Source organism: Balearica regulorum, chromosome 5 (assembly GCF_011004875.1).
Source record: "Balearica regulorum gibbericeps isolate bBalReg1 chromosome 5, bBalReg1.pri, whole genome shotgun sequence".
Classification (NCBI taxonomy): domain Eukaryota; kingdom Metazoa; phylum Chordata; class Aves; order Gruiformes; family Gruidae; genus Balearica; species Balearica regulorum.
This window is the reverse complement of record NC_046188.1, coordinates 64,627,786-64,654,155: the sequence shown is the minus strand read 5'-3', so window position 1 is coordinate 64,654,155 and position 26,370 is coordinate 64,627,786. Positions and strand designations below refer to the sequence as shown.

The following is a 26,370-nucleotide window of genomic DNA, read 5'->3' as shown; positions in this document are numbered from 1 at the left end:
ACAATTAAGGGCAAATCCTGGAAGGCTGATAGGAGTCCAGGGAAATTAATGCCTGGCAAAGATAAGGAAAGTATATTGTTTCCTGTTTACACTGGACATGAGCTTTATATAATTATCCTACCAGTTAGGATTAACTGGGCAATTATCCTAGCAAACAATGGGACATTGATGACAGCAAAACAAAGGCATCTCAGAGCAGCAGCTCCTGTGTCAGCGCCGCTGCCAGCCGGAGCCCCAACGAATCGCCTCGGTCCTGGCTGGCGTCCCAGCCCTATCAGCCCTCCAACAAGGGCTGCACAGTTAGAGGGGGAGCAGCAAGGGAAAACAGTTTTCCTAACCTGTCAGTGTTTAAGAACTCAAACATTTTTCCTTACCACAAAAGGAGTTGAAAATTTGGAGGGAAAAACGTCCACAGACTAAGCATATGCAGAAGAACAGACTGGCTGGAGAGAGCAGCTTTGCTTTCCACGCTTTTGAAACGTTTCCTTCAGATTTTGACCTCCTTTATCTAAGCAAAAGCATCATCTCAACACTGGAATAGAAAAAAGAGAGAATGTCAGAATGGGAATGCCAAAGGGCCTTTTTTTTTTTTTTTTAAACCCAAAAAACCTCTAAGCAGGAGACTCAGCTAGCTGAATCGTTCTTGGCAACAATTCCAGTGCAGTGAATTGACTCATTTTGTCAGAAAAATTCTGACCAGTAACAGTCGGTGGTTCATACAAGACAAAAGAATAAAACAACAGTGCCATTCCCATGACTCTATTTCTAGCACAGGGGACTCTGTTCAGGCCTGGCATGGCAGGCACCATGCTCTGTGGTAGCATTTCTATGTCCCTTGCCATACCAGACCTAAACAAAGCTGAGTCGCCGAAGGCATTCGCTCTGAGCCCCGATTCCCATGTTAGATGAACCCTTAAAGATACCAGCCCGAACAGCTGTACAACACAACTTCTAGAAATTAAACAAATCATTCCAAATGTTAACACTGCATTTGTACTTTTTCCAGCATATTTCAGAGACATCTGAATACACATCACTGGTGCCTGCTGCTCCCTTGTTAACCTGAGAGTCCCAAGACACCAGAAGTTTAGACCTAATTCATAGTCTGGCCAATTATATTTAGCCCTAATGTTTTCTCTCCTGTACAGAGAAAAGGGAAAATTTTCTTCTTTTCTGAATGCAGCTCAAAAGATGATTGTGTCTATAGAACAGCTCACACTAAATCTTAAAATAGCTACAATCTTAAATACTTGAAAACCTGAATCTTTAGATAGAGATTCCATACCTATGGCAAAATTGTCCTTTAAAATCTCCAATATTCAAGTATCTCTAACATTCTGTCTCTATAGAAATATCTACAACCATCATCTTGAAGGAGACCAGAGCTGAGAATATCTATTAGTTATCCAAATTCCAGATTTTCCAAAACCAGCTGAACCACACTGTGAGAGCTGGTGCTATGTACTTGTGACCGATGCTTATTTTGAATAAGCTCACTGCCTTGCTGAGGCTCCAGCAAAAAACCCTCGCACCTCAACCATATCACAAAAAGGATAAATTCCAAGTGGTTCCTGGTCAAGAACAAAGTCTAAAACTCAATGATTTCTTCTATGAATTCAAGTTGCTTTTATTTCTCATATTTCATACTGGAGACCAACAGCCACAGAATACTCATCCACTGCAAATATACACTAACCAAATAGAAGTTCCCCTCAGTATAAGGAAATCAGTTACAGGGGTACATATTCTTCCAGAAATTGAAGAAGGCTGTGAGAAGATAGGATGGTATTTCTTTTCTCCTTCTGTCTTTTTGTATTCAATTTTTGGTGGAGTTTTCTTAAGGTGAAGATGAATCATTAGGAGAGAGGGAAAAAATCATTTGGAAGCTGTGCAGGTTAGTAAAATACACTGGAGAAAAGAGGTCTTAATATTTTCATACTGCTAAGGAGGATAGAAGCAGAGGATAGATACTTTTTAATGAATGTGATGCTATTTTGACATTCCCTGTTCTCTCTGGAGACTTGTACCTACTTTTTAGTTTTGAGTGATAATAAATAATAGGTTTCCTGCCACTAATGACAAGGTTCCCCTCTCCCCTCCCAGGTTAACTGGGTCTGTCCAAGAGATCTGGCCCTTCGCACACAACAGCTCGCTTGCTGCAGAGCTCCTGCAGAGGCATGCTGAAAGCACACAGAAAAATATTTCTTCTGCTCTCTTCCTGAACTTCTTAAACTCTAGGTGACCCAGAGTAAAATCCATTTTAATGGGGCCTCAGTTAAATCAGTCAGCTGAGTCCTTGTTGAACTAGACAACACTATGTAGAAATACAAAAAAATTAATTAGAAAAAGACAGTCTTGTTTCTTTTTGGAGTCTTGGTTCTTACTTTCCTTTCCTTAGACAGCAAGGAAATAGTTCCCAGTTTTAATCCTCTCTTCACTGTAGAGCCAACCAGCAATATCCAAATAGCGCAGCTACTGTTCATTAAATAGTGATGCATTTGGTTTTATGGCAGTACTCCTCCAGTGCCAGAGCAGATGAGGTCTTGGTACTCCACTAAACTATTCAACACATGCTTCTGATTTTCACTCAATAATTCCCTTTGATGGTTACGCAAGTCCCGTGAGCAAGAGTTAGAACTGAGAATTGGTAAGGAACACATCAAAGTTGTTTTTAATGTAAAAATAAAGTAAGAATATGTCCCTCTATTCCACAAGACCATCAACTTTTTAATCTGTCCTTTCAGTCTGATGCTGCAATGAGAGAAGCCAGAGATATTACAGTAGATGTACTACCTTATCTCTGTTGTGCTCTTCTCTGGAGCAGAAGTTATATTATGCTTAACTGTATGGCTACTCTAGCAATTTTAGGGCAAGTGCGTAGAAAAATACAGATGTCAGATGTCTTCAAAAACTTATGTTATTAACATTGTAAACGTCAATCTTCACACATCCAAGCTCTTGCAAGTATGACAAATCTACATTACCAAAATAGTGCATTCTTGAATCAAGTTTTAATTTGGATTAGAGTAACAGTGACAAAAGAGGCAAATTTTGCAACAAACCCAAATCTCGGCTCTTGATACTGTCATGTGTATTTAAACAAAATTAGTTACACCGAAAGAGTCAAAGTAAGTTAAGAATACACCTTTCCTGTGGCAGGAGCAACAAGTACTCTAGGAGGTGTAGGAGAGAGTGGAGAGAGAGAGATCCTTCCTATTGTCTTATTCTGTAGCTTCTCATGAAGCATTTCAGTCTTTCATCAACCTTCGGGTGCGTTCCTGTGAGATACAAACCAACCACAAGTGTTAGGGCTGCAGCATCAAACTTCTGTTGACTGGTTTGTTTGCAGAGTCTGAAAAGCATCAGTAAACCCCGCCACATTCATCAGTCTTTCAGGACTCCACATCCACAGTTCTTTATGCAATTGCACGTTCTCTGGATTTACGTGTATATATAACACTATTCTTTATGACTGAAAGACCTAAGCACACATTCCTTCAGGTCTCACTTGCCTTCTAGTATTTCTACATCAGCAGCTAGAGTCTTTACCAATCCACAGCAACGCAAAATGCACTTCCTTCATGCTGGCATTTCATTCTATTTTCAAAAGCACGTTTAGGAATGAGTCTGAGGCAAACGAATTTTCTAAAGCATTAAGCAGTTCCTGGTTTTGAAAATCTTACCACATCGTTTAGACGGCCGGTCTATAAGCCCTGAGGCAAATTTTCAGTACTGAGACAACAGAAGAGACACACACTCCTTTTAATACTACTAGTATTTGATCATTTTAACAGCCACCTACATTTTGAAATGCAGTCCTTGGAACTTTTACTCTACCCCCCCAGGCACTCTTTAAACAAAGGGTGCCTACATTTGCTTTACAGGCCTTTACACAGAGGTTAGGAAAAACTTCTTACAGTAAAAACCACAGAAACAAGAAAAACATCAGTTTAAATGATGAGCCACAGCTGAGGATCAAAGGGTCAGCATTTTCACCAGAAGGGAATCCCTTTTCCACTCCTTGTATTATTTATCAAACAAATTACTGGACTTCACTTCAGCAAAGAACACTGCTTCTCCACTTTTGCCTTTGCCTCTAAATTTCAAGGTATTTAGCAACAATTGGTCTAAGAAAGAAAGTTGCTAAGGTCTACTACAACACTAACTGCCTCTATTTTCTTTTTGCCTCTCCCTACCCCATAACCCCCACCAAGTTTTGCTCTCTCTATTACCCATAACTTAGATACACTATATTTACATTAAACAGTCACAGTCCTTAGAACAAGATGCTTATCTCCTTTCAACTGCTCCAGTCTAAAAGCGATCAGAGTCCTCAGGCTTTGTGAACTTTACAACTTGTTGAATTTTTCTTGAAATGTATCTATTCTTAAAAGCCAAACCCATGGAAAAATAACTGAAACCAAATGCCATGTGATCAGGGCCAACCATAACACATGAGAGCCCTAAAATAACAGGAGAGATACTGTGGTAATGCCTGACCTTCTGAACTGTGCATATGGGTTGAAGCAAAACAGCCCATATTCACGTCTTAAATGGTGCATACTAATAGTTTATTTGTAATGCAGAAGATCCCAGTTTACAGAGCCATGATTTTAAAGCTTCAAGGACTTGCTTTAGATGCCAGAAATGACTTCACTTTTGGAATCTTGAACAAGGTCACAGTTGAACTTTATTAGCTTATATGGTCAAAATCAGTTCAGCAGGCAGTTTCACTGGCTGCAGACATTCCCTCTTTCTCCTTTCATGTTTCCACCTCAAAAAGGAAGGTGCTCAAGCAGATTTTCTGTTCTAAACATCTTCAAAATACGGAATTATTCCAGCTGGTCTGAAAGTAGTAGTTCAAAAACTTTTAGTTCAAGTGTACGGGCATCACAACTTCAACAAGAAGTTTCTTATAAATGTGTTGTCAGCCTGTTCAGATCTGCACTCAGCCCTTACCTCAAGTGATAATGTCTATCCATTACACTCAAATCATCCTTGTGGAAACTGAGCCTGTGTAATCCCAGTAACCTAAAATGCAGATTACGTTGCTGCTGACAAAGATGATCAGAGCCCTTCGTATATATCCATATGCAGATCATAATGCCACCAGGATACCTACTGAGAAGAAATAGTAATCTTTGTGAAGATAAGCAAAGAAGCCATCACACATCAATAAATAGTAACTGCAGGCAACAAAACCATGGCAGTGTGGGGATTACAAGCACGGCTATCCAAGTTACATATACCGTCACTCAGCGTGTTCAGGAGCTGTTACTGTTATGAGCCGAGTTAAATCTCTACACAAACTACAAGGGTAAATGCTAGCCACTATCCAACCTAAATGTTTGAGATGGCCAGACGCAAAACAAACTGCAGACACGTCACCTACACCTCAAAGAAAGCATCTTCAGGTTTGCTCAGGAATTAATAGAGAGGTTTCCTGGGAAATATTTTTAATAGGATGTGCAACTGTGGCACCAGGAAAGGAAAAAGCATTGGGGAAAAGGACAGATGCATCAAAGATGATGACATTTAGGCAGTTGCTGAAGTCTTGGTAGTGTGAATAAAAGGGAAAACCTTTGAGAAAGTTGCTGAGTCTGGCGCTAGCTGAATGAGGATGACAGCTGAAAGCAAGGAAACCTTTTGTAATTATTCCTGTCCTGTTTTCAGGGAAACTGATTGTCCTACTTTCTTTGTAAAGGAACAGGATCATTTTAGAGCCTCCTCAATACTCAGCCATGCTTTCTTCCCTGCAGGAAAACTTGCAACACCCTTGGCCTTCCAGACAGGCACAGTCAGAAGAGTAAACTTTGTTGCCAACTAACACCCCTTGTGCTACCTACAGCCTCTGTGCTACACAGGTACAATGAATCCCGGTCCCATTCTAGTTGAAAACCCTTCTACTGCTGGCAGCAACAGAGACAAGATTTTCTTTTTTAAGCCTATCTTTATGTCACTAAAAAGTTTCATATGAATAAATAGAAAAGCATTACAGGAACTACGTGAGATAGTTTTGTCTTTTCCTCCTTCTAGGTCTTGAGTACACACATATCTGCATATCCATGCTTACAGCACTCTTGCAGCAGAAGCTACCAAAGATCCTGGCAGATGTGGGCAAATCAATAGGTCAAAGATACCAAAACTGTGTGCAATTTGCCATGCTCTGCTTGATAGGTAGTTGTCTGAAATAGTTTTGACAATAAAGGTGAGAGATGGCAGTCAGACCACAGAGGAAAGGAGAACAGTAAAATGTCTCTCAATGCATGAAGAATTCAAGCATAAAAATGGAAGCACTTGCCGTACACAGACAGGGTAGAGTGGCCAGAGGATGAACTGTTAGAACAGTTGATTTTGGCACAGGATCATACTTCACCCTACTACTTCCTTCAGGTGAACTTCTGCCAGAAATAGTGCTGGGCAGAATCCGAGCTTTCATCTGACCAGAATCACTGAGCACAATCAGAGACCATTCAAACTGAACTGGAGGGGAGGGGTTAAAAATATAAACCACCACTTCTTACAGGCCTCAGAAAACAGGATCACCATAGAGACATACCTTCTTCATAGGACATTATTTAAAATCAATGGAAGTCAGTCAACTGGATGGTCCTAACTGTTAACAAGAATACTTCTCTGTTTTGGTTTTGGGTTTTAGTATCATCCATCCAGAACACTGATTTCTTTCTTCTCCCTTGGTTACAACCTCAAGAGAGAAGATGAATACACAGAGCTAACAATGGCTCACACAAGCAGGCGTAGGACTTACAGCAGGCTGACTCTAGATGAGGACAATATTCCACCACCTTGTATTGTATTTTCTGCTGGCACCGTTCATAATGCTTTCAGTTTAACATTGCAAAATGCAATTTTGCGGAAATGTGACTCTGCAGGGGAGAAAAAAAAACAGTTGCTGCAATGTCTTTCTTCTAAAGTCAGTAATTATAATGGAAAGTACCATTATTTAATATGATCAGGACAGAAATCCTTCAACTCTGACATCTGCCCAGTCCTATGACATGAAGGATGGTCCCGATCTTTCCAAAACCATCTCTTCATCTGCCTCCTCTCCCATCCCATCAAACCACTGAGCTATTCTCAAACACTTGTACAAACAGGAAGAGGAAACTGAACTGATACTAACATCCTCATCTTCAAAAATGAGATAGCTCCCTTGTGCTGTATCATTTGCTCCCTTTTGAGTCCTGATGACGTACAATACATAACAACACACAAAAGCTCTGCTTAACCTTAATTCTTAACATTCAAGGTTAATTTATAGCTTACTTCAAAGTAGCTAATGCAAAGGGGTCTTAACTTGTTATCTACACCAGATTTTAAAAGCTGTAATTTCTCATTTCAGAAAAATATTTTAGTTATTCTGTATACTGTCCCCTCTAAAAATAATCTTAGTTTCTTGTCTTTAAAAATGTGTCTGTCTTCAGTCGTAGAAAGAGGATGATTTGAAAAACTTTTTCTCTATTCATCTGATACTTTCATAGGTGCTACAGGGCAACAAATAACAGTGCCACTCTTCATAATAATTTTGATTTTATCAGTATCTTATGAACTAAAAATTAACACTAATGCAGATGACAGTCATACAATGTACCCTATTAACAAAGAAAACATACTGCCTTTATACATGTCCAGGATGGGACGTCGCTAAACATGATGGGTCAGGGAAGGAAAGACAAGTTTAGCCTGGTCAAGAAACACTTATTGAAATTGGGCACAGTTACGGTCTTTCCTAATAGATACAGCACTCCTCAGAGGAGAAACACATGATATTGTGTCAACATTTGGCTTTGTTAACTGCATTTGAAGACAGTGTTTTGATTACAGAAACTATCCTGGAATAATATTGGCTCATACGTACAACAGTATCTCAGTTCTCTCTTTTCACAGTGTGCCTGTTTTTATGTAAATTGGTAGAATTGTCCAGCTGTTCAGATCCAAGTCACCCAGAATGAAGGTTTTCTCCCTGTAGTATCTTAATTAGCTTGCCCAGAACAGGCCTAGGTGGGAATCTGCAATGCAGAACTGCCATGAAAGAGCCTGTTGCAGAGAATCTGGTTCCCCTAAAATGCAAAATGTCTGAAGAGACTCCTGCAGTCTCCTACATGAATGTCTCTTTTGCTGAGGTACTTGGATCTCTGAAATCATGCACATCATTAATTCTTTCTACAGATATCAAATATAAAGATGTGCTGACAGCATAAATGTCAAAGATGAGAATCCTTCCTTTCACACAATTAATCTTTTTTTAGTAATACTATGTTCTTTTATGGATTTTTGTACCTAGTTCAGGACAACAAATGGAAAACAGAGTGAGAAATGCACAAAGCAAGCCACAAACAATGCTGAGGGCTGACAGAGTCCCAAGAATTTGGGGAGCACAATAAAGTGCTGCATGTTTGTAGCTTCCTCTTGCTTGTTCTATCAACTAGACAAGCACCCAAAGAACATTTTCAAAAGTCTCCATTAACCTGGGTTTTCTGAGCTTCACAACCATTGAGCTCTTCCAGGAAGCTACAACATACAGCTACACTAGCAGAGGATACTGCAGAGCATCGGCTAACCCTAAAATGCTGAGTGCCGTCACAGTCTCCTGCCTTCTGTTACCTGAATGCATGTGCCAGAGGCTAGATACCTCACTCCACAGTATCGTTTTCATTCTTAGAGACAGTAAGCATCCTTCCAAGTGATGCCAAAGCAAGATGACGATTTAAATCTTTAAAAACAGGATGAATAATTAATAGCTATGTTAACATGTTCAAGTTTTTACAAGCTGGAGCCTGAATATTTGTAATTTAATGACAAACATAAAAATTTAGACATGGGATTTGACATTTTATCTTCATCACATAGATCTAATACTTAGAATATAAGTTCTTGTATGTCACACGTATATCATATATTCGAGATATACTTTGGAAAATACAGCCAGATCCTTTGCCAGATATTGAACTGCTCTCTTCATCTGCTTTTAATTTTTGGAACACTGAAAAATGTGCAGATTAGCTCTTTTGTAAATACTTTAGCCAGTCATAAATATTCAGCATTATAAAGAACAGTAAGGTCAAATTCTTGCTTTCCCTAACAGTTTACTCTTTCCACAACATTTTATGAAATATTTTGTGAAAATCAACCATCTGACAATCCAATGAAATTTATCAACTCTTTGTCTGCTTTTTTTGAGATTAAAACACACAGATTGAGATTTATGCAAGTGATGAAAGGAAACTCGTGCAATGTTGAACAGTTGCCTCCTTAGTCTGAAGAAATCTGGTAAAGTTTTGTTGAACGGGAATATACCAACACAAAAGTTTGTATGTAATGTCTCTGAGAAGCATACTACCTTTCCCAATAAACCAAAAGGAAACCTGTAACTGTTTTAGTTACATGTGTAGTTAAGACCATACTAAGCTAGTGCAGATCTCATGACTGTCTCCACATTAATTGTTGCACCCCTCCCTTATACTGGTCTGGTGATACAGGGAGAAAAGGTAAGTCTCCATACTCTCTCACCTTCCTGTAACCTGCCGGTGCTATCAAGATTTAGTTGGAGGAGGAAAAATAAGAGATAAAGAAAATATGATTAGGGGGTTAAGAAGTCAAGTCCACAAGAGAAGACCTGGAAGGCATGCAATGTGCTGCGTCCTAAAGATGAAACATTTGCTTTTCAAAGCAGTTGAAGAGAATGAGCTTCCAACAAGAGAAACTAGAGATCCATTAGGACCTAGAGTTCAACTAGATGAAAGAAAAATCTGACTCATTTCTATCAGCACTTCCATCTAAACAGAATATATTGAAAATGTCTTCAGAGCCAAACTCCTTGCCATTTGCCTAATGCACTGATTAACTGATATTTTCTTTGAATTATTTGCTTTGCAGTCTTTTTATTATTTAAATCAAGCTGAAAGATTACATGTTATAAAATACTAAAGATAATGGGAGCAGTAATATTAATTTTCCATCGGGTTAAGAACTGGACAAATGTTGCAGACCTTTCATTGATACAAGGATTGTTTGGTTTGTCAGAACTATTTTCAGATTCAAAAAGTACCCATTGCTTCTTAAAAAGCAAAATTAGTGCTATATGCCATATTGTGTCATCATACTCACATCACATAGCAGGCAATGAGGAACATACATTCTGGATACTAAAATCCAGAAAAGACTCTCAAATGTGTGGATACATTTCTGTGCTAACAAGTTGGGTTCCAAAAAACTCAAGAATCCATTTATGTCTCAGGGTTTTTTTCCAAGACTCAGTTTACCAAGAATCATACCATGTCCATAATACTACAGAGCAGCAAGACATCTAGTGAGTGAATAAACTAAACAGTGGTGAGTTTTGTTATATCAGAAGTCTATGGGAGCATTGCTAGAGCAGTATCATTACTACATGATTTTTTTACTGTACGCTTAAAATTCTTAAAGTTCCCAGGAAAAGAAATGAGTGGAAAGATGCTCTGTCAAAACCCACCTGTGTGGGATCTCTGACACCCGACTGTATTCACATACTGCATCCCCCTCTCAGCAATGAAAGGAAAATCTCAGCTTCCAGTTGGAAAGGCATACCTCCACGGGTGTTTTGCAACTATTGTTTCCCAATTACCCTAAAACGGCTGAGGCAAATCCTTTAATCTGTGTCTCTGGATGTTGTTTAAAGTTTTATTCAGTAATTTTTCCTATGTTGGGGGCTTTTAGCATTGCAATGCTCTGGTCTTTTATCAGCTTCTTGCTTTCGTAAAGACCTGATACCATAAGAACTCAGAGAAATAATGTTTACTGGTTTTGCCAATAGTCCAGGTTCAGCGTTAAGTCCTACCCGTTAAACAGACACCTGGCCCACTTATCACTATAGACTAGATTTATTTAAATTAAAATTCAGAAACTGTGATGAAGCACATGGCACAGAAAGCCTGAAGCCTCCTTTCTTTTTAAAGAAAACACAAGTTTTCCACAACTGGATTGACATAAAGAAGTATGACAAAATCCTGGAATGACTTAATTCTTGAATCAGTAAAAAAGATGTAGCTAATTATTTTCCCCATGGGCCTGGCAAACACAGTTCAAGCCATCTACCGTCATCAGCTTCAAATACATCAGAACTGCTTCTTAGGGCTCATAAAATAAAGAACAAGCAAATTAGTTCAGAGAGCAGAACCCCTGACATTCTGCCAAGAAACCATGTATGGAAGAATACGTAGGAAAGAGGCAACACTGACATATAAATCACATTTGAGAAATAGAACATACTATTTCAAACTGAAGTTCAAAATATCAAATAATCATAAGCAAAAAAAGGAAATTAAAAAAAAATCAACGTATTGTAACAGGTTGACTATAAATTGCAAGGGTTGGTAATGATAAAAAACGGTCAAATTCCTTGAAATTGGAAATTAGGTCAGATTCTCTTATTTACCTAATTTTCTTTATCAAGTCCTTTTTTTATTTAATTTAAGCAAATTCATATTCACCTTTGTACTCAATAAACAGCATATTTTGGATATACACTGCATCTATATTTGTATCCCTATGTATCTTCCACAAAGAAAAAAAATATTTTTTTAGAAAGGAGCAGTAGGATTCCTTTTTATTTTTTCCCCTCAAGAACTTGAGAAAAAAAAAAGTATTTTCCAACCACACTATTACAATCCCTGTTATGTTTGAGATGGGCAATGTTAGTAGGGTAGGAAAGGCTGAGTAGGAATTTTTTTTGTAAGAACCCCTTGAAAACAGACCCCTCAGTCTTTACTCCTACATTTTATGCAGTGGTCTGCTGAGATGGAGACAGATCTTGTATTACCCATTGGCTGCCCTTTTTGCTGGGTCAGGCATCCTTGACCTACTAAACTGCTTAGGTTTTAATTGCTTAGGTTTAATTGCTTACGTTTGACCTGGTATTTTCAGATGTTTTGGTATGTGAACTTTGCTTTTTGTGATGCTGTGAGAAAATTTTGGATTGAAAGAAAAGGAAATCCCGTAAATCTTGAGTTCAGACTGACTTCAGTTATCTTTAAGAGTTTCTCCTTCACACCGATTAGGATTCCATCATTAGTTATGGTTACATATTAAATTACTTTTGACAAATCTCTTGTATCACAATCCATCCAGAGGTTCCTAAACCAGGGCTTCTCAGAACTTACCAATCATTTCACTAGTTGCAGCATGTCTGGATTTTTAAAGGTGTTTGCTTAGCTTCTGGAAAGCACTAAGAAATGGATAGTTAGGTAATCTAGAAGGATTGGTGAGTAATAGTCCTAGTGATAGTGAACACAAAATTAAGGGTTATATTCTGGATATTTTACTGCTGTTGTAAAAAAAAAAAAAATGAAGTAGGTTAAGTGATGTTTTTCACATATCACAATTTTCAATACTGCAGTACTAAACTGCTGAGAATTTATGCATATCATCACCTATCTCAGTATTGTAACAACTGCGCAAGCTTCAGAAGTCTCATATAGGTTTCTTCACAAGTCATCTTCTAGACAATTTGCAGGGTGTTCAATTTTACAGTGTAAGTACGAGTATTATTTTTTGCTTTTCTTTGTTATGTTGCTTTTCTGGCAACACAGAATGCTGCCAGGCACCAGATGCACAACCCATACTCTTCATTTATTTGTGATACATCTAGGTCCTGCCCAAAGTGACACTGGAAGTTCCATAAGGACTGAGGATATACAGGCTGCTAGCAAGTCTTCTGTCCTACCAGAAACCTACACAATCATATAGGCAAATTATGCCTTTATACTTCTAAGACCTGCTTCTTGGTTTTCTCCATCTGACAGTGCAAATGAAGTTAGCTGTGAGACACAGTAACAGCTAAAATCTGATAGACAGGTGAAACTTAAATATGAAGGTCCATGCTGAAAAATTAGTGTGCTTTCTTCACCTGATGTCTGGGAGGAATTGGAACCCAAAAAAATAGAAATTTAGCTTGGGTTGACCAGTAGTGTTTTTCACCAAAAGCTGCAGAAGGCATGAGTTGATTCTGAGTAAATTATTGGGGCATTAACTTACAAATCAGAACACTAAGCTTTCCCTGTTTTCATAGTATTTTGAGGTGGTTTGTTTTTTTGTTTTTTTTTTTTTAATGAAAGTGAGATTATAATTCAATCCAGGATTTTAATGGAAAAATACCAAACACAAGACTCAGAATAAAGTTGTGACAGTGAAAATAATAATAGACGCAGTTTACATCAAGACACAGCCAATGCTATGAAAGCTGTGACCAGAAATGGCGCCGACAGGACAAACCTGACCAAGGAGCAGAGACCTGCACGGTAGATACCCTCCAAGATAGTAGTTATATACAAAGGAAAGAAACACATACTTCTAGAGGTTAATTTGCCGCACCCCGAGCATGCCAATATCTACTCATTCATATAAAAGAACATAGTGGGAGTAGTTTAGAAGGTAGGTTTCTAAAGTTAGGTGAGATGAAACTGAACCCAAGTGACTTTCACCTTTCCTTTGTCTCCAATTATTTGAGATAAATTTTAGGAAAGGTATATCTAATTTAAACTGATGAGCTATTTCTCAAGATTCACCCACTTTGAGGCGCATCAAAAGTTGACCACGTAAGGAAAAAACCAGCACTTAAAACCACTCTTGAAAGTACACAGCACTGTGACCAATTCTTGATGTTGCAAATCAAGTTGCATTTGAAATCCATGACACTGACTTTCATCCCTCCCCTCCCTTCTCCAGCAACAGGAAGAACTCGTCTTTCCAAAAAGCTGGATTCTAAACTATGCCTCAGGCTGCAGTGAGTCAAGGTTTCACATGGGATTGGTTGAGCAGTTGTTTCTTTTCTGCCTTGTGGTTTTTGTCTTTTCTTTCCCTACAAAACTACCAAAGGGATTTGGGGTGGACTTAAAGTGAGGAAAAGTTACCATGTTTCATAACTGGTAAGAGAGAGGAAAACTTTTCCTAAGTAATAACTGCTCTGTACATAGTACATATTTGTGCAGTAATGGACATTACAATTGGTTATAATTTTCTAATTTCCTTTATTGCCAGAGATTTTTGGGTTTGGTGTTTTGGGGTGGGTTTTTTTTGTGAAAGGGCAAGCACTTCTGGCTTACAATGTTAGTTCCAGACATTCTTTGAGCTTGGTTTATGCTCTGCCAGTAAGTTTTTAACACACTCTTTGGCTTTTTAAAAAGTTCATATTGCCAAAGTGCATTTAGCTGCCTAGCAGAGCATGCCTTTTAACTCATAATCAAGAACAACAATATGGCAGCAAAGATAGAAACAAAATTAAAACAAAGTCGTGGAAAACATGTAGTGATCTAGTTTCTAGATAATACTTAATTGCATCTGTTTGAGACAGTGCCTCTTATAGCAATGGGTCATCAGTGCAGTTAAAGTAATACTGTACATGCTAGCCATTACAAGAGAGCCAGACAATTGAAAGTCTCCCTAACCTCTCAGCTATTCAGTGCAACTGAGCCTCCTACATCCTGCTTCATGTGTGTTTTTTACCTGGCAATCAAAAGTGCTAATTTATGAAAGCTAGTAGCTTTCAGATATGCTCTAACTTTGGCAGGGAGAGCTTACTTAGCTTGTCCTAGATCTAACAGAGTCAGAATTAGATATCTAACTCGGGAGTTTTGAATCACGTTCTTTGATTTCATCACAAGACAGCGTTCTTTACCCACTATATATTGTCTCAATGTTAATTAAAGAGTACACTGAGTAACTCTACAAACTATACACAGCTAGACAAGAACTATTTTTTGAGATTGTGATTCAAAAGCTTATGATTATTCATTTTACTTCTCTTTTGTGTTAAGAAACTGAAGCAACACTAAAACTTAGCCAAATGTTTTTCATATATATAAAAATACACATATTATATATATTAAGACTCCAAGAGAAGTGCATCTGAAATCTCTATGTAAATAAAAATATCATTTCATACATGTTTCTACTCTTGAAAAAGTCCCAAGATAAAACAGAATGAAAATGCTTCACAGTGTTAGAAGGAAGAAGAAAACAAACCCCTGGATACACTTTGTAGATCATATCAGGCGTGTCTTTTGTTTACCAGTGATTTGGCTGAGAAAGTCTAGATTGCAAACTGTTTTTATATAGAACTTAAGCATAATCTATGATTGAATATATGCAAAATTAAAAGGAAACAGTAGCACAGTATTGCAATACTTGTATTACAAATAAAGTCTAAATGCTAATTAATCCTGTTTCTATTCCTAGCTAGCTAGCCTCTCTGTTGACCACATAGGGAAACACAAGCTGCACTGCACAAATATGAGTCACGGTCCACGCATTCATATCCTGCCAACCAGCTGTGTGCAGCAAAACCTTAACTGTAACTTAGATGCTAAGGGACACAGTTGTAAAAATAATTAGGGTTTTAGCATCAGAAGAGGAACTACATTTTCCCACCTCAATCCTTTCCCCAAAATATCATTCAAGCTGCATTCAAACCCAAGCTAAAACTGTCCTTATCAAGATCAAAAGCCTAAAATATTGTTCACTCAACATTAAACTTTTGACATAAAACTACATATAAATAAACTATAAATAAACTACAAGATGATTAAAGAGATTTTTCACAAAACTTCTGAAAAAAAATCAAAACACTTTATTTCCCAATAGTCAACACTTACAGTGATTTCCATTCATTTCTCCCATGGATTTTCAGGTGAGTGACCTAGTGGTCAAATGAGAATATATTACTTGGAGATGTTTAATCCTTTCAGCTGGAAGTATTTTATTTTGCATATATAAGTAAAAGTTCATGGATCAGAGACTGAAACTCTCATCTTTTATCTTCTAGGCCAGTGGATCTGGAATCATTATTACTTGTAAATTATTCTATTGAAACCACACCATTTTCAAAAGCAATGTCTGAGGGAAGTCAAATTCTGTAAATGTATTGGCAAGGACAGTAAATTAACGATAAATCACCATTCAAAACACTGAACTACATATGAAGTAGATTAATATTCTGAGCGACTACCAAACATTTGAACTGCTTTACAAGAACATTATGCTGTAAAAGTATCAAAGGCTTAAAGGTAAGTTGGAAGGTGCAATGCCACTTTTCAACAGTTTTAAAAGACATAATGTTGAAGCTTAGTTGCCTTACTCCTGTTTAAGCTTTTTAATCCTGAAATATTATACCTCTGAAGCAGTCTTAGAAAAACCCTAACAATTTTACGTATGAGCAACACACCCAGACCACCTGAAATAACAAAAAATTAGGGAGTTTTTTTCAAAGATTTGTTTGTGTTGGAATCTCATGAAACATGACCAGCACACCCACTACATTCAGGAGATTACATAAAATCGTACCAATTTTCAAAGCTGTTCAGCTTAACCAATATGGAAGTGAAAATAGTTCCATGGTCAGCATTTAAGTATGGACTTTACAAATAGTTCAATAACAACTTTGGCCTAAAAAACAAGAAGAAAAAAAAAAGAAAAGAAAAAAAGATAAAAAAAACAACAGCAGCACCAGGATCCTAGAATTTCTTCAAATTATAGTGCCTGTAACTTTTTGCATTACTAGCAGGTTAACCCAGTATGAGAATACTTTCCTTGCTAAATTCATTGGGGTCATATCACCCATTTCCCCTACAACAAAAATCTTAGTACAAACATGCTTACCCTACCATTTTCCTTCCTGAGAAGTACAAGAATTTGGATATGAAACAGTACTAAGTTCCGGAAAGCCATTTGAGGTTGAAGTACACACAAGGAAACAAGGAAGTTTTGTACAGTTTCTATCAGCTGCAGTAGCCTGGAACATTATAAATAAGTGCTAGCCAAAAGCTTTCATGTTCAACCCTATATCAGTGCAGCAGCTTTGGCCCTTAGCTTAATAAATATCACACTGTCTAGATCCTACTGGTGAGGATACTTCAAGCTGTTGTCATTCACACTTGGCTTGGGATAATTTTGATACACCTCTGACAAACTGTGCATAAGGTGGCATAGAAAAAAGTGCTGGATGAGGACAATAACCCACTTGTTCCAGTTCAACCTCGTGTACCTTTCTGTCTCACGTGAAATAAATAATGCAACATAGGTACCATATTCTGCTCATTCACAGCTGTGGCCTCAGCTGCCATCTGCCCTTCATCTTTGTTTCCTGCATCCCTGGCAGTTACATCTGCTCTGGAAATTGTTTTTGCAAACTTTGCATGTCCTTTTATACATTTGTCATTGCCTAACTCGACGTGCTGTGAGCTAAGCCCAACTGGAACAGACATCCTACCAGAGAGAGAAATCACTTCTGAACAGCGGAAATAAAACCATTGGTGTTAGCGCTTTAAACTAGTGCAGTCGCTTAGCAAGAACAAAACAGGAATTCCTAGGGCCCATCCTCTATAACTTGATCGCAATTTTGTTAGTGAAGGCTGAAGTGTGGATTTATATCGGTATCTTTGAAGGGCTCTTTGAACTCAGGCATACCACAGTCATCTCCCTTTCCTCCTGGGTACTGATAAATATTCTACATAGCTTTCAGTAACTGTTATTTAAAGATGGATGCACACATGTCAATGGAAAGGGGAAACTGAAGAGCTTTCTTCTTACCCTGATCATTATCTTAACAAAAAGGATGTATACCTTATGGATTTCCTACTTGTAACACCATAGATGGTGGCATTGTATAATAAAAGTTGTAGGGGTGTTTTGGCTGTGCCATATTAATTCTAACACTGAGCACAGAGGTCAATAGTGTCAAAGCAAGCATGAACATCTACAAAAATAAAGGCAACACCGCTCAATCAAAATGCCCTCCTTCCAATCTGCATATGTAACCCACAGGTTATAAGTCCAAGTCTCACAGTCAAGTCCAACGCTAAGTACCTTCCCTACCAGCCCATTCAAACTCTGAATCTGATGGCTCCACAAACTTACAGAAAGGACACCACACTAAGTTGTCCTTTGTGTCATCTCTTACGGGAGTGCTGAGAGTTGGGATTTTTACAACAACATATAGAGAACATTCTGCCTCGGTTAGCAGTACTACAAAGACATATAAGTGCGAAAGGGAGTCAGGCTCGAGTTATGGAGAAAACATTCTAGCATCTATTAACATTTTGGCATTGCTGGGTTACTCATTACCAACGTGTTGCCTTAATCCCAAAACACACAACCTTGCATTGTTTAAACAAACTACCTGTGAAAGTCAAAGACCCATCTTCCACAGAAGCTACACACAAAAGCACCTATTCTGATATTTTTCTAGCTGGGTTAACTGCTTATTTTTTAGCACTAATAATACTGAAATCATTTCAGTTGTGACTTCAGTAAAAGAAATCAAAGTCTGAATCCTTTGTAAAAATATTATCATTAACATAATTGAATCCACCCTTGCATCCGGCCACAGCAGAGTTCAATAGATTTTGACATTAAGAGCTTCAAGTATCTGACTTTTCAAATCACCCACCCTGCCAATTTTCTGTAAATTCAAATTTGCCTGTGAATTAAATATTTGCAATCTCTGCTCGAGTCACTAAGTTAGACCAAGCAAACAGTTAAGTCCAGATATTAAGAAAAAAGTCTTCACATTTTGCAAAAATTTACTCTTACTTAACTACAGTATTAGAGAATTGTCTAATAGGTCATTATAAAATGAGTTACACATGTAAAAACATGGACATAACATTATATATGAAATAGCGTTTATGCTAACTGAATAGGCTTTAGGTCCTAGGCCTCAAATCCAGGACAGCATGACTACTTTAGCCCTGCTTTATCAATGATCTCCCTAACACATTTCAAGCTAATCAAGTGTTTACGTGCTTTACTAGATCAGGGTGCTCAGATTTCCTTTTCACTACTGAGTTTAAACACAGCTCATGACTTTGCCCAGGGACAGCAGCCTGGAACACTCACCTTTTGACCGCAGCAATAAAAGTGTGAAGTCTTCCATATTTACTCACAAAAATCTCCCAGTGAAAATTATATCGGAACTACTGACTCCTCTTCAATCTGGCTTTCAAAATTATAAATTAAGAAATTAATTTTACAATTAAACATTAGACTGGCAAGGACATTACTAGAATATGATGCAATTATTGGGTTCAGGTGAAGCCTTGGCTCCACACCAGAACCAGTAACAAAACTTCCAACAGTCAGCTTGCATTATGTTACATTCACCAGACTACTTCCTAACAATGCAAGGCTGCCTACAATAATAGTGACCTCTTACTCATCATAAGCTCTTCTATGACTTCTTTTGATCCACTTTACCACTTGTAGATTTTCAATCCTGAAACATCTGTGTGAAGATCCACTGTCAATTACTGGAAAGTCATGCTATTTTACGGAGCACCTACAGAGTAATTTTCAAAACCAGTAAAAGCTCATAGGTGATGTAATCCTTCTCAGTGAGGTTGAACGTGGCACTCTATTTATGACTGACAGATGGAGAGGAAGAAAGGTTGTGAATCCTACAAGGATGCAAGAGCCAGGATGTTGAAGTGGTCTATGATTTCTTACAACCAGAAGTTCTGCAAAACCAAGGGATGAAAATAAGCTGAGGTTCAGTCTCATTATTTTAGCAGCATAGACATCAAGATGCAAGATCTTGGATTGTTTCTAGTGAGTAATTCTAGATTCTGCAACTTGATCTACTGTGAAATTTCATAAGCAGAGAAATCCAGGAGAGAACTTAATAAAAGACTACAGAATGCTGTTTAAGCTACAACAAAGTGCTAAGATTTTATCTTTCTAACATCTGAGAAAGAATGGTGTAAATTAATTATTTGCCACAACAGCATGAAATTATAGCCTTCTGTAGCATACAATCTTAAATTACGCTACAAGGCCAGACTATTTTATTGTGCGGTTGATATCCTGTTGGAAAAAATCCAAACAATATTTCTCTTCTCTGCTCAACAAAACCATTATGTTGATTGAATCGGAGCCAATATGTACACTCATGAGATATCTTGCCTTAACCTTATTTGTAATTTAGTTAGGAGAGAACTGCATTTACAATGCTATAGATAAGCTACAGCAAGGGCCTCATCTTAAAGCTGCTATTTTAGGAGTGTTAAGTCCACTTAAAGCTGGCTGTCTTGAAATGAAACATTATTCTGATCCTGAAGACAGGCTAAACCTTTCCACAGGAAATTTGGTGGAGGAAAAATACTACTATCTTTGGTTGGGACAAAAAAAGGAATAATGGCTTTAGATATTTATTAGTAAAAATAAAAAACCTAAAATCTCTAACCCAGAATTCCAGTAAGTACTCAGCTCAATTATTCTGGCTGAGGCATCTGAAAGAAAATTACTAGATTTCAACATTTACTTCTATATTCCCTTTCCTGAACCAAATACACATTTAAGACTTATTTAGCCCTTCACACTGGGTGCAGACATGCAATCCTGAAGGCGAACTCTATTTGGGTTAGCATAGGAACCCCTGTTAATTGCCATTTGTCACTGTTCAAGACAACAGAAATCTTGTCAACGATGTGTTACAGCAGAATCAAGCCACAGATTCTTTCATACTCAGTTAATATAAATGCTATCAATGCCTATCTTCATTCGATAGGCCATTTTATGTCACTGCAAGCAAATAAATGCTAAAACAAACACGAAGTCATAAATATACATTCAGGTAATTATGTCAACACACTTTACTGGTGGCCACATGCTATTTCAGAAAAACTAGTAGAGAAAATCATAACATGATAGTATGTGGCTCTTCAAGTGAATCAGAGTCCCAATAAACCTCTGTAAACTAATCCAAAATTAATCATTTACATTACAGTAAAATGCTGTCCCTTCATCTAAACACTAATGAGTTTCTGGTAGCTTACACAACCATCAAACTTCTGACTCTCATAAAACATCTCCACATGGCAAGGTCAGATGGAGAGATTAACAACTAATACATTAATCCACTAGCTTCACGCCAATCCATTGCAGAGGTCCTTATAGAAAAAGCTGGGCACAGAGTTCTACATCCAGAAGATAACGTGCAGATGACTTCTGCGAATCACAGAATCATAGAACGGTTTGGGTTGGAAGGGACCTTGACAATCATCTAGTTCCAATCCCCCTGCCATAGGCAGGGACACCATCCACTAGACCACGTTGCCCAAAGCCCCATCCAACCTGGTCTTAAGCACCTACAGGGATGGGGCATCCACAACTTCTCTGGGCAACCTGTGCCAGTGCCTCACCACTCTCCTTGAGAATAATTTTTTTCTACTATCTAATCTAAACCTACCCTCTTTCAGCTTAAAGCCATTACCCCTTGTCCTATCACTCCGTGCCCTTGTAAACAGTCCCTCTCCAGCTTTCTTGTAGGCCCCTTTAGGTACTGGAAGACTGCAATAAGGTGTCCCTGGAGCCTGCTCTTCTCCAGGCTGAACCACCCCAACTGTCTCACCCTGTCTTCATAGGAGAGGTGCTCCAGCCCTCTGATCACCTTTGTGAAGCCCAAGTTCTCTTACTTAACAGAAAGACACTGTGACGCTCCACCTATTTTATGGAGTCCAGACTTCTCCTAAGTGTGTGTAGTCAAATTAATATCAAAGTCAGGTACTCTTAACAGACATTCATTAACTAATATAATGATAAACCATATTGTATGTTACATATTCATAAATGTTTGGCACTTGATTTACACACTGTCACAGAAGAACAGACCCATGACAGACACTGTGGAGCCTAGATATCTTAGTGATAGTAGAGGTGAAATGCATCAGGTCAGCTTGTGCACCCACTGTATATGATAATCCGATGAATATACTTGTATACTCTTACTAGCTTTTGTCTATTTTGTCAGCTTAAATGATGCACATTCAAGTATTAAAATGTATTTAAATCTGTACTACACAGCAGCCCCAATTTTAGTGATTTTTAGCCACTACTATAATAAAATGATAGAATTTACTTAAAGAAGATTCATATATTGCTCTTTAAAGCACTTTTTTCTTTTTGTTCTGATGAAAAATAGTTTTATGTTCATGACTTCATAGTGTAAAATGAAAAATTAAACTCAACTGCAAAATGTCCTTTGTGCTGCTTTAACAATAGGTAAATGTGAGGTACTTTGTGAAAGTCCAAGTATGTGAGACCTTATTCATACCATAAATTACTGACAAACACAAACTAAATAATCTATTAACTACTGTCAGATGTTGCAGTCTTGCTAGCATTTGGCATTATCTAGAAAGAACAGTCATAGGCATATTGTCTAAACTGATTCAAAGTAAGGGTACAAATAATGTTTCAAGAATAAACTTAACATGAGATAGTTTAGTATTTTTCATGATTTGCCCAGAAATTTAAATTTATTATTAAGATTAGAAGCAGAATCAATATATTAGAATACTTACATGCCAGAATGTGCCTTAGTGATTTTTCTACTATTTAAATTTTCTAATACGTAATATTGTGTAATTTCTAAAGGATAGCAATATATTACTTGAAGTGATACAACTACGGTAACAGGGAAGAAAAATGTCTTTTTTTTTCTGCTTTTTTCTTTTCAACATTAATCACAGAATCATTGAGATTGGAAGAGACCTCTAGACATTATCTAGTCCAACTCCCTTGTTCAAAATAGGGCCAGCTACAGGAGGTTGTTCAGGGCTATGTCCAGTCAGGTTTTGAGCACCTCCAATGATGGAGACTCCACAACATCTCTGGGAAACCTTTTTACAGAGTTTGATCACCCTCACTTTAAAAATTTCTGGCTCATGTTTAAATGGAATTTCTTGTGATGGGTTGACCCTGGCTGGGGGCCAGGTGCTCACCAGAGTCGCTCTATCACTCGCCTCCTCAGCAAGGCAGGGAGGGGAGAAAGGAAGATGGAGAAAAACAACCCCAAACTCGCGGGTCGAGATAAAGGCAGTTTAATGTAGCTAAAGCAAAAAGCCGCGTGCGGAAGCAAAGCAAAAAGCAAAGATTATTCTCTACTTCCCATCAGCAGGCGATGTCCGGCCACTTCCTGGGAAGTAGGGCTTCAGTAAGCGTGGCCCTTACTCCGGAAGACAAACATTGTAAAAAAAAACCACAACGAATGCCCCCGCCCTGTTCCTCCCCCTATTCTCAGTTTCTTACTGCTGAGCATGACGTCATATGGTATGGAATATCCCTTTGGTCAGTTTGGGTCAGCTGTCCTAGCTGTGTCCCCGCCCAAGATCTTGCCCACCCCCAGCCTGCTGCTGGGGAAAAAGAAATGTTGGAAAGACAGCCTTGATGTGTGCTGGCACTGCTCAGTAGTAGCCAAAACACTGGTGTGTTATCAACAGTTTGCTGGCTACCAATACACAGCACAGCACCATGAGGGCTGCTGTGGGGAGAATTAACTCCATCTCAGCCAGACCCAATACAATCCTGTATTTTAATTTGTGCCCATTGCCTCTTCTCCTGTCACTGGGCACTACTGAGAAGGGTCTGCTCTGTCTTCTTTACCTCTCCACTGATCATGTATTTACAGACATCGGTAAGATCTCCCCTGAGCTTTCTCTCCTCCACGCTGAACAGTCCCAGCTCTCTCAGCTTCTCTTCATCTGTCACCCCTTAATCATCTTTGTGGCCCTTCACTGAGCTTGCTCCAGGATGTCCACGACTCTCTTTTACTGGGGTGCCCAGGACTGGGCATAGCACTCCAGATGTGGTCTCAACCAGTGCTGAGAACAGGAGGAGGATTGCTTCCGTCAACTTGCTGGCCAATGCTCTTTCTCATGCCACCATTTCCACATCATCACCTTTCTAGGTGACTGAGGTGAGGCGGACTCGCCTGTAGTTCTCCAGATCCACTTACTTGCCCTTCTGGAAGACAGGATTGGCATTTGCTTTCTTCTAGTTCTCAGCAACCTCCCCTGATCACCACGACCTCTCAAAGATAATTGAGAGTGGCCTTACAACGATATCTGCCACCTCCCTCAGCATTCACACGCGCACCCTATCAGATCCCATAGAAACAGGTACGTCCATTTTATTTAGATATTCCCTAAAGTGATCCTCCTCCATCAAGGTTGTCTTCCTTGCTCCAGATTCCCCCACTGGACTCTGGGCCCCGTGACTGCTGAGGTCAATCAGCGGACTGCCAGGAAAGAAGAAAAGAAAGGGGGGGAAAAAAAAAGGCAAAAAAAAAAGCAGCATCCTTTTCTGTGTCCATTGTCACCAAATGCCTACCCCGTGTGGCAGCAGACTCACATTTGTCGCAATCCCGTCTGCTGATGAGATACCTACAGAAGCCCTTCTTTTTGCTTTTCACATACCTTGCTAGCTTCAACTCCAGAAAGGCTTTGGCTTTCCTAATCCCATCCCTGCACATTTGGACAGTGGTTCTATATTCCACCAGGGTCGCCTGTTCCTGCTTCCCCCTCTTGTATGCCTCCTTGTTATATTTAGTTTTAGGGGTTCCTTGTTCATGTACGCATGCTTCCTGCCACTCCTGCTTCTGCTCATTGGGATGGACCATCCTTGAGCTCGGAGGAAGCAATCCTTGAAAATCACCAGCTCTCCATGACCCTCTTCTCTCCATGACCATATTTTCCATGGGATTTTTCCAAGCAAGTTCCTGAACAGGACAAAACCTGCTCTCCTGAAGTTCAGTGTTGTGATCTTGCTTTTTTTTCCCTCCTCTCAGGATCCTGAACTCCACCATCCCATGGCCATTGCAGGCAAAGCTGCCCCCAGCCTTCACGTCCCCGACCAGTTCTCCCTTGTTTGTACGTATCAGGTCCAGCAAAGAGCTTCCCACTGTCAGCTCCTCTACCAGCTGTGTCAGGAACTTCAGGAAGTCAACAATCCTCTCCAGAAACCCCCTTGACTGCTTGTGCCCTGCTGTGTTGCCCTTCCAGCAGATTTCATGGTGGTTCAAGTCTCCCTATGAGACCAGGGCCTGGAAGCATAAGGCTTCTTCCAACTGCCTGAAGAACGTCACACACTTCTTCCTGATCAGATGACCAACACAACATTGCCCACCTTGGTCTCCCTTTTTAATCTTCACTCATTAGGTCTCAGCTGGCTAATCATCAGTCCTCACGCAAAACTTCATGGGTTCCTCCTGCTCTCTCCCCTCCTCGTCACCCCAGCCTGTGCTTCCTCAAAAGCCTGTATCCATTGCAGCACTCCAGAGATGTAAGCTATCCCACTACAACTCTGCGATCCCAATGATGTCATAGACCTGCAATTATACACAGGCCTTGAATTCCTTCCATATTAAGCCAATAATTGTTTTAAAGTCTGTTATAATTAGCATCTTTAAAATAACCCAGTAATACTGTTGCCCCAAAGAATAGTCACATACACAAAAGAACTCCTTCAACAACAACAGAGGAAAGGAAGAAACAATCCTGTGCGTTTTATTGGTATTGAGGTACAGTCCCATTACAATTGGCTAAATATGACTGTTTTCTTTTTTTTTCTTTTTTTACTGAAATGCAACATATAAAAAATCATATAAAAAAGATGATTAGTCAGCTGTAAATAAAAAAAACCTGGTCACAAAAGTTTAGAAAAAAAAAAAAGCAGCCTGTTTTGGACATGTAACTACAACTTCATATTTATGGCCCAGTTCACTCAAGATCATAGGAACAGTTTTGTTTTCTGTACTACAACTGCTTTCTGCACAAGGATCCAATACAGGGGTTGTTCTTGGGCTTATATATTACTATAGGCAAAGAGGCATGTGACTGACAAGATACAGGTCTCTTACTCTTCTTCGTGGTAAGAACACAGTCTTCCTTTTGAGGAGGCACATGTACAGGTTTCCAAGGAATAGGGTTACAATATGCTGGAGCTGGATACGAATTTCCATCAGCACGCCCTAGAACATTTAAGGAAAAGCATATAACTAAAAAGGAATATTCACACTACAAGCTTTACAATGCAAGCAGTTATAATAATCATCTGGACTAACGAAGACATGACAGCATCTTCAGAGGATGACAGCATAGGCACATCACATAATTTAAAAGATTCAAAGTAGTAGATTTTTTTTTTTTTACCAATAACTGGCATACTCTTCATCTCTATTTAAAATAAGCAGGTAATATTCAGAATGCTCAGTCATTTGTATACTTAAAAGCTGTAAATGTCTACGAATTGGCTACTTTGCATTATTTCAGAGCATTTATAAAAACTTCCTGTCACCACATATACAAAGCTCACATATTTTTCCATCTTTGCTTAACTGTTATTCTTCATTTTATTGAGGAGAAAAATACACTAATTATCCACATATACATTAATAATCTGCAATTAATAACCTCGGGTCCATAAAACAGTATCAGTAAACCTAAAAAGCAACAGAAGGAACATGTTGCCCTATCAGTCATTTGTCTGTAATGAAATTTTAGTGCGTACATCATGTGGCTGGGTAAAACAAAGTCTGTAATATAT

At 38.7% G+C, this 26,370-nt stretch overlaps 1 protein-coding gene across 5 annotated transcripts in view; it reads right to left on the bottom strand.

Annotated features, from left to right (window-relative positions):
* Positions 1–26,370, bottom strand: part of CCDC34 (coiled-coil domain containing 34) — a 64,843-nt gene that overhangs the window by 16,593 nt on the left and 21,880 nt on the right. The window contains exons 6-8 of one of the 5 annotated variants that reach the window (XR_012835835.1): positions 25,685–25,795; positions 16,336–16,437; positions 375–532 (exon numbers count right to left, since the gene is read on the bottom strand). Coding sequence is in view for 4 of the 5 variants with exons in the window: in XM_075755331.1 (XP_075611446.1) it covers positions 25,581–25,795 (215 nt within the window). In the remaining variant the exon portion in view is untranslated. Of the gene's footprint in view, positions 1–374; positions 533–16,335; positions 16,438–18,919; positions 18,989–25,299; positions 25,796–26,370 lie in introns of those variants that run through there. The other 4 variants (XM_075755333.1, XM_075755334.1, XM_075755332.1 and 1 more) reach the window with 4 other exon arrangements.